The sequence below is a fragment of the Orycteropus afer genome, unplaced genomic scaffold (assembly GCF_000298275.1).
Source record: "Orycteropus afer afer isolate SDZICR_OR568_19922 unplaced genomic scaffold, OryAfe1.0 scaffold00097, whole genome shotgun sequence".
Taxonomy (NCBI): Eukaryota; Metazoa; Chordata; class Mammalia; order Tubulidentata; family Orycteropodidae; genus Orycteropus; species Orycteropus afer.
In genome coordinates, this window is record NW_006921684.1 from 7,946,049 (window position 1) to 7,960,124 (window position 14,076).

A 14,076-nucleotide genomic window follows, 5' to 3' on the forward strand; every position below is an offset into this window, starting at 1 on the left:
GGGCAATCTACTTCTGTAGTGATACTGCCTCAGAAACCCAAGGAAGGGTCACTATGAGTCAGGTCTTACTTGACGGCACACAACAAAAACAACAACAAACTTATGTATGGTCATACATATATTCATGTTTGCCTACCCATACCCAGTCATCTTGCCCATGTACCTGTGTATCCAATGCAATGCAACGCAATGCAACACAACACACTGCTGTCTAGTTGGATCCGACTCGTACCAACCCCTCCTTGGGTTTCTGAGGGTGTACCTCTACGGAAGTAGATCGCCCAACCTTCCTTCTGAGGAGGGGCTGGTGGGTTTGAAGTGCCAGCCTTCTAGTTAGCAGTCACATGTCTTAGGCACTGAAGCACCAGAGCTCACCTATATATCCATCAAAGATTAATATTGATTATTGTGTATGTAATAATATTTACCTTTGTTGTCTGTAATTTTCTGCACCTCTCGTTGTTTTCCTTTTCCTTAGGAAAACTGGTCACCTGCTTTTAGGTGTCTTTCCCTTCACCCAAATAATTATGTGAAGGTTAGTCCATGTTTTTACAAATTCCCTTATTTTTGTTTATCTAGAAATGTCCTAATTTTGCCACTGTAGTTGAGGGATAATTTTGCTGGATATCTAATTCTTGGTTGGCATTTTTTTTTTCTTTCAGGTTTTATATATATCATCCCATTGCCTTCTTGCCTACATGGTTTTGGCTGAGGAATCAGAGCTTATTGGTTGTCCTTTGTAGATAACTTTTCATTTTTCCCTTAGCTGCTTTCAGGATTTTCTTTCTGTCTTTGGTTTTGAAAAGTTTGATTATGATACGCCTTGGTGCTTTTCTTTTGGGCTCTATCCTGTTTGGGGTTCATAGGGCTTCTTAAATGCACATCTTCTTGTCTTTCATGATATTAAGGAAGTTTTCTTCCAACAAATGTACAATTTTCTCTGTGATTTTTTTTTCTTTTCTTTTTTGTCTCTTCTCATTTTGGAATTCCAATCACATGTAAGTTATTCTTCTTGATGGTTCTCACATAATTCCTAAGCTTTCTTTGTTCTTTTTTCTGATCCACTACCAAATTAGCATTAAGAGATTTGTTTTCAATTTCACTAATTCTATTTTCCATCGATTCAGTATTATTTCTTTGCCCTTCCAAGCAAAATATTAACCTATTTCTGAAATTTTAGTATTAATCTTCTGAACTTCTATCTTCTGTTTTTGTGTGGTTTCTAATTTTCTGTTTATTTTGTCAATTTGTTTTTGTATTGTGTTCCTGAATTCTTCTAGAGCTTTGTCTGTGTGTTCTTTGATTTTGTTTGTGCTTTCCTTGATCGCTCTTTCAAGCCATTGAAATCCTTACCATGTAGTTCCAATACCGTTTCCTCCTCAGGAATGTTTTCACGTTCTGTATTTTGGTCCCTTGTTTGAGCTGTACTCAATATTTTCTTTCTTTGTATGTACTAAGGTTTTATGTTTTTTCTGAGACATTGTGGTGGTGTTGTATTTGTATTTAATTGATGCTTACATGTTGGTGTGTTTTGTTCAGGTTTTTAGCTTTATTTTGTTTTGATAAAAGAAAGTATCCAGGTAAGCAGGGTGAGTGTGCTACACCATATACTAGTTTGGCAGCACTTAGGTAGGGGATGATACCGTGCATGTTCTCTGTTTGCTGTTGTGTAGAGCAGTTGTGGGTGGGCTGGGCTGACCTTGGCTGCCATCTGTTGTTGATGAAATGATGGAGACATAGTTGGTGGTACTTGCCCAGTTGGTTGGATGGCAGGAGACACAGGTGTGGCTGGGTAGTGTGGGCAGAGTTGCTGCCTCCTGGTGGTGGAGGTTAGGAGGCTGGCAAGTCCCAAGTCCATGGGTAGATCGGGAGCATTCTCCTCACTTGCATGGTTGCAGGGGCTGGTGAACCCAAGTCGGCAGGTAAGAAGACTGGCTGCTGTCTTAAGTCCAGTGGTGAGATGATGACAAACCTAATGCAGCACCATAGCAAGAGCTTGTTTGATTTTTTGACTGTTGTTTCCATGGGCATTGATTATGGATCTAAGTAAAATGAAATCTTTGAAAACTTCAGTATTTTCTCCATTTATGATGAGTTGCTTATTGGTCTAGTTGTGATTTTTTTGTTTTCTTTATGTTGAGGTGTAGCCCATACTGCTGGCTCCTGTTGTCTTTGATCTGAATCAGTAGGTGCTTCAAGTCCTCTTCACTTTCAGTAATCAATGGAGTCATCTGCATATTGCAGCTTTTTAATGAGTCTTCCTCCAGTCCTGATGCCACGTTCTTCATATAGTCCAGCTTCTCAGATTATTTCCTCAGCATACAGATTGTATAAGTATGTTGATGGACACTTTTTCTGATTTTAAACCACACAGTATCTCTTTGTTCTGTTCCAGTGATTGCCTCTTGGTCTATGTAGAGGTTTCACATGAGCACAATTAAGTGTTCTGGAATTCCCATTTTTCAAAATATTATTCATAATTTGTTATGATCCACACAATTGAGTGACCACAATAACCTTATGAAATAGGTACTGTTATTTTCCTTTACTTTACAGTTGAGGCAGCTGAGGCACAAGAGGTCAATTAATTTGTGGATATTTACATAGATTTAAGTGGCAGAGCTGAGACTTAAATTCAGGCCATCTGGCTTCAGAACTCTTTACAGAACTCTGATTGAGATAGATAGATATACCAACCAACCAGACTCTCCTAAAAAGTCACATTCAACTTGGGCAAGGGGTGGAGTGGGGAAAACCCCATGATTACCTAGCAGTTAGTTTAATGTGAATCGGTATTGAATTCAATTGAATTTTAAATGCTGTTTTTCTAATTGCCACACAAATTATCTACACAGTAATATAAAATATTTGCCAAAAAGGTAACTCTGTGTAGGGTGAAACATAGTAATTTGTAATTTAGGTACAAGAAAGAGGAAGGAAATTCACAAACTATGCCAGGATTGTTGTTGTTGTTGTTGTTATGTGCCGTTAGGAAACATTAATAAAAGATGTCAAGGTCAACCAAGTATAGCTCTTGGCCCTTTAGTTAAATACCTAGGTGACAACTTTGAGTTCTTTGAGTCCTTTCCTAATAGTGATGTGAACTGACCTTTTTTGGCTTCTTTTCCCAACACTTTTACTTAGCATATTTAGAAAGTATTTGACCTTTTCTTTCGTAAAAGTCTTAAATTTAAACAGAAGAGAGAGAAAAGTTTCTGATCCACTAAGGCATCGATGAATACATGTTTCACAAAGTAAATCCCATGCCACCTGTAGGAAATCCTCAGCCTAAGAATGGCCTGTGTGCACCCCTCTTCTCTGTGTGGATGGAGCGGGGTGTCTGCCACTAAAGTATGGTAACAACTCTCTGAAGTGTGCTGAATGTTTTTGTTTCCAGTCTCTTCATCTTTCCATTTGTGTATTCCACACACTTTTGTTTTCCTTTTGATTTACATTTTTTCTTTACCTTTTTATCGTGCATCATATCTACCTTGACATGAAAAAAAAACTGATTTAATATTTTCCATATCAGAGCAACCACTTGTGCTTTACTTCCAAGTTTCATTTTTAGCACTATTTTCCCCATTATCAATTTTTTTTAACCTTATATTCTTTCAGTTTGTATATTCTCTTCCTTACCTGTAAATTCTCCCCCTTTTATTTATGCTGTTTCTCTTTTCTTTCTTTCTTTTTTGTTAGGGTGGTGAGTGGGTGTAGGAACGTTCTCTGATTTGCTTCTCTTCTTTGTAAAATTCTTGAAATTAGAATTAGATTAGATTTTGAATTCACCTGGCTTGATTTTTCTTTGGATTGAATTTCGTCAGTGTAGTTTCTGTTCTGAAGAAGCTATTGGATGCTTTTGTATCTCATAGACATTTCCAGTTGGACCTGTCATGTGGAGTACTTTTTTCCTTGAGGTAAATATGGAGGGTCTTATTTAATCAAGAAGACCCTTTCACTGCCAACTTGAACAAATGAGCTGACCTTCCAGGGACGAAACTAGTAGACTTGACTGCTTGCCTGGCAATATTCATTGATCTATTGATCCTTAATTTCTGCCTTAATAGGTAGGATTCTTTTTGTTTGTTGGTTTGGTTTTGTTTTTAAGTTGTGTGGACCACAACATATTATTAACTAAACCAAACCAAACCCCCTGCCATCAAATAGTGACCCGCACTGGGTTTCTAAGGTGGTAAATCTTTGCAGAAGTAGATTGCCCAGTCTTCCTTCTGCAGAGTGGCTGGTGGGTTTGAACCGCCAACCTTCCGGTCAGCAGTCAAATGCCTTAGGACCTGCGACACCAGACTCGGCCTTATGTTTGGGTAGTAATTGTAAACATGTTGTGAGCCAGTAGCTTACCTCCTGTACATTGTAGGTTTTTCATCTGACTTCTCAGGGAATAATGTTTAAATAAAATTTTTCTGAGAAATTGGTTCAGTCCTATCTCCACTCTTCAGAGAAATATTGTAGTCAGATCCTTCTACGTTAATTTTTGTGTAAGAAACCTAGCACATTACCTTGATCTTTAAGGTGGTGGTTGTGTGCCCCTGAGTCAGTTTTGACTCATAGTGACCCCATGTGACAGAGTAGAATTGCCTTAGAGGGTTTACTAGGCTGTAATCTTTGCAGGAGCAGATCACAAGGTCTTTCTCCCACAGAGCCACTGTGTGGGTTCCAACCACCATCCTTTCAGTAGCAGCCGTTATACCACCAGGACCCCTTGATCTTTAAGGTAAACAGCACAGAAAACAGCAAGAGTGGTAGAAATTCTTCACTGCCTGCAATATTATTCCAGCTTGCTGAGGAAATAAGTTACTATGTTCTATTCTTATTTTTGTTGAAATTATATGTTTTCTTTTGCTATTCTAATTATTGAATGGGAACTCTGGTGGCATAGTGCCTAAGGTATTTGACTGCTAACCAGAAGGCTGGCTGTTCAAACTCATTAGTCATTCCTTGGAAGACAGATTGGGTAACGTACTTCCATTGAGATACCACCTCAGAAACCCCAGTGTAGGGGTCATGAATTAAATTGAAGTGATCTCTTCTCAAGAGGATCTTTATCTTAAATTTGCTCACTTTGATGGGCACACAAATCTTCTTGCCTTGGCTACAGAGAAAAAATTTTAGTTATAAAGAATCTTCCTTAATTGTATTTAATCTACATTTATCAGCTACTGGTAACACATTGCTTTTATTCCACTTTCACTAATGACTGAATAATTAGTTTCTCCCTGATCCTCCAACCCCAGCTTGTTAAGCTGCACTTTTTTCAGGTGTTTAAATTCAGTGCAAAGAGGTAAAACATGCTTCATTTTAGCTGCAGTTCAGTGAAGTAAATTCCACCTGGAAGTTCTTGGGGACTTCTCCCTTCTTCAGATCAAAACCCTACATCTGGAGCAAATGGGAGATCAGTAAATAAAGTAACTTTTTGTAGTAATCTTAAGGAAACTATCAGATTATTGAGTTTACCCAAGTTTGGATCTGTTTATAACTGCTGCTATGACTGCTTGAGTCTGTGGTGGTGGTGGTGGTGGTGGTGGTGGTGGTGGTGCTGCTGCTGCTGGTGGTGGTGTTATGTGCTGTCGAGTCGGACCCGATTCATAGCGACCCCTCCTTGGGTTTCCAAGGTGGTATCACTACAGAAGTAGATTCCCCAACCTTCCTTCTGAGGAGTGGCTGGTGGGCTTGAACTGGCAGCCTTCTGGTTATCACTCAAGTGCCTTAGGCACTCCGCTACCAGAGCTCTGTACAACAGAACAGAAACAATAGCTGGTCCTGCTATCTTTGCAGTTGTTGCTATGTTTGAGCCCATTGTTTTAGCCACTGTGTCAGCCCATCTCATTTTGGGTCTTCCCTTTTTTAGGGACTGGTCCCTCTTGATAACGTGTCTCAAGTACGTGAGAGGAAGTTTCCCATCTTCGATACTAAGGAGTGTTCTGGCTGTACTTCTTCCAGGACAGATTGGTTTGTTCTCCTGGCATTCTATGCTGCGTTTAATAATCTTTGCTAACACTATAAAATTCAAATTCATCAGTTTTTCTTTGGTCTCCCTTTTTTATTGTTCAGCTTTCACATGTATATGAGGCAATTGAAAATACCATTGCTTGGGTCAGGTGCACCTTACTCCTCAAGGTGATGTCTTTGCTCTTTAGCATTTTAAAGAGGTCTTTCACAGCAAATTTGCCTGATGTAGTATGTTGTTTGCTTTCTTGACTGCTGCTTCCATGGGCAATGATTGTGGATTCAAGTGAAATTAAATCTTTGACAATTTCAATATTTGCTCCGTTTATCATAATGTTGCTTATTGGTCCACTTGTGAGGATTTTTGTTCTCTTTATGTTGAGATGTAATCCACGCTGAAAGTTGTAGTCTTTGATCTTCGTCAGTAAGTGCTTCAAGTCCCCTTTCCTTTCAGCAAGCAATGTTGCATCATCTGCATATTCCAGGTTATTAATGAGTCTTCCTCCAATCCTAATGCTGCATTCTTCTTCATATAGTCTGTATTTCCTCAACTTACAGATTGAATAAGTGAGGTCAAAGGATACAATGCTGACACACACCTTTTCTGATTTTAAACAATGTAGTATCCCTTGGATCTGTTCAAACGACTGCCCTTTGGCCTATGTGCAGGTTCCTCAGGAGCACAATGGATTGTTCTGGAATTCTAATTCCTTGAAATGTTAACTATAATTTCTAACAATCCACACAGTAAAATGCCTTTGTATAGTCAATTACACACAGGTAAACATCTTTCCACTCTGCTATCCACCAGGATCCATCTGACATCAACAGTGACAACCCTTGTTCCATGTCCTATTCTGAATCCAGCTTCCATTTGTGGCAGTTCCTTGCTGATGTACCACTGCAACCATTTTTGAATTATCTTCAGCATAATTTTGCTCGCACATGTTACTGATGATATTTTTTTTTTAAATAATTTCTGCATTCTCTTGGATCACCTTGCTTTGGGATGGGTATGAATATAGATCTCTTTAATTGGTTGGTCAGAGAGCTGTCTTCCAAGTTTTTTGGCGTAGATGAATGAGTGGTTCCAGTGTTGCAGTTGTTCCTTGAAACATCTCAGTTGGTATTTTGTCAGTTCCTGGAGCCTTGTTTTTCACCAGTGCCACCAGTGCAGCTTGGACGTCTTCTTTCAGTACCATCAGTTCTTTATCATATGCTACCTCCTGAAATAATTGAACATTGACCATTTCTTTTTGGTACAGTGACTCTGTATATTCTTTCCATCTTCTTTCGATACTTCCTATGTCGTTCAGTTTTTTGCCCAAAGAATCTTTCAGTATTGCTACTCAACGCTTCACTTCTTTTAGCTTGAGAAATGCAGAATGTATGCTTCTCTTTTTGTTTTCTAAATCTAGGTCTTTGCACATTTCATTATAATACTTTACTTTGTTTTTTTAAACCGTCCTTTGAAATCTTATGTTCAGCTCTTTTATGCCATCATTTCTTCCCTGCAATTTAACTACTACTCTTTACTCTTTACGTTTAAGAGTTAAGTTTTAGACTTTCTTCTGACATCTTTTTTTTTCCCCTCTTTTCTTTTTAATGGCAGAAAAAAAATATGGCATAGTGGATAAAGCATTTGGCTGCTAACCAGAAGGTTAGCAGTTCAAACCCTCCAGCTACTCTGTGGAAGGAAGATTTGGCAATCTACTTACATAAAGATTTATAGCTTTGGAAACCCAGTGAGGGAAGCTATGAGTTAGAGTTGACTCATTGGCAGTGAGTTTTTGTTTTTCCTTTTTCTTTTTCTTTTTAACGACTTTTTGCTTTCCTCATGCATGATGTCCTTAATGTCATCCCACAACTCCTCTGTTCTCTGGTACTTAGTGTTCAGTGCTTCAAATATGTTCTTAAGGTTGTCTGTAAATTCAGGTGGGATATATTAAAATTGTATTTTGGCTCTTGTTGGACTTGTTGTAATTTTCTTCAGCTTCAGCTTGAACTTGCATATGAGCAATTGATGGTCTTATTCTAACTGATGATTTTGAGGTTCTCCATTGTCCGTTTCCACAGATGTACTTGATTTGATTCCTGCATGTTCCATCCAGGGAGGTCCACAGGTATAGTAGCCATTTCTATTGTTGTAAAAGGTATTTGCAATGATTAATTTGTAGGTCATGCAAAATTCTATGCTATCTCTGATGTCATTTTTATCATCAAGGCCGTATTTTCCAACTACTGAAGCTGCTTCTTTGTTTCCAACCTTGGCATTCTAATTACCAGTGATTACCAGTACATCTTGATTGCATGTTTGATCAAGTTCAGACTGCAGAAGTTGCTATAAATCTTCATTTTCTTTATCTTTTTCCTTAGTGGTTGGTGCATAAATTTGAATAATAGCAGTATTAACTGGTCTTCCTTGTAGGCATATGGACATATACTATCACTGACAGGATTGTATTTCAGTACAGATCTTGAAATGTTCTTTTTGACAATGAATGTGATGTCATTCCTCTTTTATTTGTCGTTCCCAGTGCAGTAGAACATATGATTGGCTGATTCAAAATGGCCAATACCAGTCGGTTTCAGTTCAGTAGTAATCCCTAGAATATTGATCTTTATGCATTCCATTCCATTCCATTTTTGACAACTTCCAATTTTCCTAGTCATACTCCATGCATTCCGTGTTCTGATTATTAACAGGTGTTTGCAGATGTTCCTTCTCATTTTGAGTCATTTCACATCAGCAAGGGAAGGTCCAGAAAGCTTTACTCCATCCATATCATTAAGGTCGACTCTACTTTGAGGAGGCAGCTCTTCGCCAGATGTATTTTGAATGCATTCCCACCAGAGGGCTTCATCTTCCAGGACTATGTACGACAGTGTTCTGCTGCTATCCATAAGGTTTTCACTGCCAGTTTTTTCCAAAGTCACCCACCAGGTCCTTCTTCCCAGTCTTAGTCTGGAAGCTGTGTTGAAGCCTCTCCGCCATGCATGACCCTGCTGGTATTTGAAACGCCATCGATCAGTTTGTATACTGTGGTGGCTCGGGTGCTGCTGTAATGCCGGCAGCTATGCCACTGGTATTTCAAATACAAGAAAGGAGTCTATGGTAGAATCCCTTAAGTTTGTTTTAGATCATTACTAATTTGTTCTAAGTCTGCTACGTCAACAGAAGGGTTAAGTATCCACCAATACAGAGTACTTTTAAAAAGCAGTTTTTGGTAAAACCCCAAACTTGATTAATCTTTTGCAGATGACAACTCATGTATTGCTGATGATTAAAGATACCCATGTGTTACAATAAGATTTCAGACTCACAGCCCATCTCTCTTTTTCTTGATCTTTCAGTAAAATCCTAATGCTAAACTGGTGACTTCACAATCTTTTCTTTGGCAAAAGAATAATATCATAAGCACAGAGGAAAAGAGCCCCTACTTACACACAAGTGTCTTCAATAAGAGTGGGAGCAAACAGAATACTACTGGCAAAGTAAATTGCTTTTATTCTTCAAACTGTTTTCTCCTTCCCATCTGCCCCATATGCCCAAGTGTAAAAGCTCTGCTTTGAAAGTGCTTCATCTTGTAGATCAAACACTTAAGAGAAAATGACAATAATAAAGCCCAAAACATCCTAGGAATAGCTGGGAGAAAACTGTCTAGGACAGTTGGAAATACATCAGTGCAGAAGTATGTGACTGTGTTGAATACACTATTTGTGTTACTTATGTACACAGTTGAGAGTTGCAGTCAGAGTTTAAGGAATTATGTTAAATTTGATGTTCAGTCACTTCCCCCTCCCCCAGTGGGTTCCTTTCGCCTGGTTCTCCACTGGTTCTTTTGTTGCCAACTTTTCTGAGTGGGAGGCTGAGATTCCTGTGGAAATTTAAAGTGTTTTTCTTTTGGGCAGTTGTTTTGTGCTTCTTCAGGATGAGGGCTAGACTGTTCTGCTATACTTTCTATTTTATCTGTAAAATAAAGGGGAAAAGTAACTGTTTAAAACCAACTTTCAAAATGTGCACCTAAGATTCTGCCCTGAAATAAATCATTAACAGCAGGTTTCAGAGATTTCTTCATCGGGCAACCAGTTTGTTTCAGTTACAACCAGGTGTGCTCAGATCCCAACATATTGCCAGTTGGCTGGGGCCAGGGAGGCAGAGCTCACAGGCAGCTAAAGAAACAATGCATCACTGACAACTTCGACTCATCATCCCAGCCTTCGGCCGGGGCTAGAAGCTGGAAAGAATGGGCTCCATGTGCGTTCCCTTCCACAGAGGAGCCTTCAGGGCTTATAGACTTTTAAAAGAAACTGGGTAATAGTGGACTGGCTATACCTGGGAGGAAGCATAAATGGCACTGTATGGTTAAATCTTCCCTCAGACAGATGGCCCAGCAGCTTTGCAAGCAATGGGGGTGGGCATGTATGTGGTGGCACAGATACAAATTAACACCTTTCTATGTTTTGAAATGTTGATCCTTCCTCAGTAATCTAAGCCTTGTGTGACTCATCCAGAACACTTTGTGACAGGCATAATGAAGCCGTCACTATCTTTTTAGGGGCTCACACCTTTTCTGAGGCTTTCCTTAGCCCATTCCCAGCCCATATATTTTCCTGCAAATGATTTTTGTTACCTTTGCCTAACAATAATTTCTCTTCTTCACCTTTTCCTTTTGCCTGGATTAGGTACACATCTATAATTGTTGTTTCACTTTATGTTGAACCAAAAGGCTGATTACAAGTTAGCAAATGAAACTACAGACTGAAAACCAACTCAATTCAACAGATTAAATTACTGAACTTTGGGTTTTTGAAAAACTAATTTGGGAAATGAAGACCATATAACTTACTTTTAAATGGCTTCAACTGTATCTTTATATTGCTTTATTTTTGGAGAATTATAAATAGAACTGTTCTCTAATTATGCTCAAGGGATGATTAATATCGTTTATTTTGCCCAGATAGCTGTATTCTCTCTCTCTCTCTCTCTTTTAAAATCTCTGTCTGAGGCTTTTATGTGAAAACTTCACCTCTCAGATGCCAAGTGATCAAAGGGCCGGAGCCTCATGTGCAGTCAATAATTGTGCACACACACTGGTCACTGAGAGTACTAGTTCCTGTTGGCCTGTGCACTGACTGTTTTGGCAGGCAGAAATGGGTGTTTTCTTGTGTCCCATTGGGTAAGCATATGTATTTTTACTGGTGCATCTTAGCTGCTGATGCCTGAAAATTTGGCCGCAATTGTTGATAGAAAGGAAAAGCAATCTGAGCTGTCAGCTTTGATATTACCTAAACCTGCGTAGAATGTGGTAAAATAATGCGAGATTTGTTTCTTAGGCCTGTTTCATATTTTCCAGGCAATAGATCAAATCAGTTCAGGGTTCATTTTTGGTTCTTTAATAAGCTGACATAGTATGTTGGCAGTAAAATAAGAATGCACTTTTCACATGGAAGTACCATAGAGACATGGTTGCTGTGTGTGGTGTTTATTAATAACTAAAGAACCCTCAAGACTTGGTGGGCACTTTCAGTGGAGACACTGAGAATCTACTTCTTTCCTTTGTAATGAGCACCCTTCCTCTTTTCTCTCTTACCATCTCCATTTAGTATTTTAGCCCCATTATCAATTATCAATTCCTTCTGTCTTTCCCTGTTTTATATATCAAATTGGTGAGAAGAATCAATAAGTCATCTATACGTCTGATATTCTTCCCTGAATCCTAGGTCTTCCTTCTACCTGGAATGCTGTCTTTCAGATACGCACTACCTCACCTCCTTCAGGTCCTTATTCCAAAGTCACCCCTAGTGAGGCCTCCCCTGGCCACCCTATCTAAAATGTCAGCCCCTAACCCTGATGTTTCCTGTCACCTTCCTCTCTTTTTCATCCTTAGCATTTACTTCTACCTAGCATATTTTACAGGAGCTCTGGTAGCATAGTGCCTAAGGCACTTGACTGCTAACCAGAAGGCTGGTGGTTCCAACCCACCAGCCACTCCTCAGAAGAAATATTGGGCAATCTACTTCCATAGTAATACTGCCTCAGAAACCCAAGGAGGGGTTGCTATGAGTCGGGGCCGACTCAACTGCACATAACAACAACAGCAGCGTATTTTACAGTTCACTTGTTTTTTGTGTATTCCTTGTCTCTTCCCCTAGATTATAAACTCTGTGAGGCTACAGATCGTTGTCTGAATCTCTACAGTCCAGGCAATGACAATGCCTGATACATGGCAAGCACTCCCTAAATATTTGTTAAACAAATGAATGGAAACATTTACCCCAGGCTTTGGTTTTCTTTGTTTATTACGAATGATGTGTTTTCACATTCTGTAGAATTTGGTGCACCAAGGTCTCCATTTCATTTCCTTCACCCCTGTCCCTGCTGAGAGGGTGGGAAAGTGGTGAGTGTGACATATTCTGTCGTCTCCTGGAGTCGGAGCTAGCATCAGGGCGGTTGTTGTTGTTGTTGTTGTTATGTGCCGTCGAGTCGCCCCGACTCATAGCGACCCTCCTTGGGCTTCCGAGGCAGTATCACTACGGAAGTAGGATTGCCCAACCTTCCTTCCGAGGAGTGGCTGGCGGGTTTCAGAGCGGTTAGTGCAGGGCTTTATTCAGTGAGCCAGCTTTATTAGAGAAAATGTCTCTGGGCAGGATTTCTCTTAAACATCATCGTAACTATCTCTCATTCTGCTTTGTCTGAACTCTGGGCCTCTTCTCCTTCCTCAGCTGTATGGGTAGTTGGTGGCATGGGTTTCAGCTAAAGAATTTATTCCCTCTCCACATATTACAGTTCATTTGGGTGAAGAAGCCAGCATGGCACTCCACCTATTTGAAGCCAGAAAAAATGATTGTGTGGCCAGATACTTTTCTCTTTGCTACACTTGCAGTCCTGATGACGGTGACATAACTCTATGGAGCCTTCCCATTGTTTTGCTGGGTTCCAAGAACATCCAATGCTTGTCTGATGTTAAGTTTTACTGCCCACGAAAGCAAACATCACCTCCATCAGGGTCAGTTAAAACGGTATCTTTACAGTGGACTTCTGCATATCTGAAACCCACCCGTCCAAAGTCGGAAGTAATACCGGGGGGGCGGGGGAGAGATTTTATTCTGCCATGTTTCTTACAAGGGGAGATCAAGGGTCAACTCAATTCATAAAATTACTGCAGTCATTTTTCAGCTGGCTGAGAGACTTCACAGATCAAAAAATACAGTGGCTGCTAAATGATTTCTGATATGCACAATTCTAGTGTTTCTTATCCTCAGCATGTGGTACAAAGCCTGCCAGAAACCATCCTCGCAGCTATTGACAGGCGGATTAGAAATCATCCGCGATGGTCTCCATCATTTCTCCACAGGCCAGTCATCCATTTAAGCTTAATGTGTGCTTCCCTGAAAGCCTGCCTTGTCCACGCTCTGCCCTTACATTTTGCTCTTCTCTTTCAGTGTGGTGCTCACCTTGGGCACATTTTTGATGATGGACCTCGTCCCACCGGCAAAAGATACTGCATCAACTCAGCTTCCTTGTCTTTCACACACGCAGAGAGCAGCGGTGCTGAGGGAGGCAGTGGCGTCGTCAGCCCTGCCCAGGCCGACAAAACTGAGTTGTAGGATGGAGAGGAACAGAAACCAAGTGTTCTTAATGCACAGCTTCTTTAAAAAACAAACAACAACAACAACAAAACACAATATTGTCTATCTTAATAGATATATTTTTCCAAAAAGTGTAAAGGCATTTTTGTGCTATTGGTATTTTTCCTTCTTTTGCTTAAACAGAGGTTTGGCCACCAATGTATTTTGCTATTGACTAGATCCAGAACTGTTTATAGCTTTAGTGATGGAGATGGTTTGTGAAACTTCTTCAAAAGCCATTTAAGTACCATTTGATATTATTCAAGTAACATAGCTGATTTTGACTTTTTTTTTTCCCCTTAAGAGGTGGAAGGTACTTGGTCTTCAGACGTGAATGTAGACATCTCCTATGCAATACAGAGACCAGAGCTTAGAAGCACTTAGATGTGAGAGACATAGGGCTGAAAGGCGTTTGTATAGATCTCCCTAAGATAGCGATGGAGTGATGTCTTATGAGACTTCTTAGTTTTGTGGAAAGTT

The 14,076-nt window shown here is 39.8% G+C and overlaps 1 protein-coding gene across 1 annotated transcript in view; it reads left to right on the forward strand.

Annotated features, from left to right (window-relative positions):
* MSRB3 (methionine sulfoxide reductase B3) overlaps positions 1 to 13,575 on the forward strand; it is a 297,111-nt gene extending 283,536 nt beyond the window's left edge. Inside the window, exon 6 of the mRNA XM_042781205.1 lies at positions 13,411 to 13,575. Coding sequence (XP_042637139.1) covers positions 13,411 to 13,575 — 165 coding nt within the window. The remainder of the gene's footprint in view (positions 1 to 13,410) is intronic.
* The last annotated feature ends 501 nt before the right edge of the window (positions 13,576 to 14,076 follow it).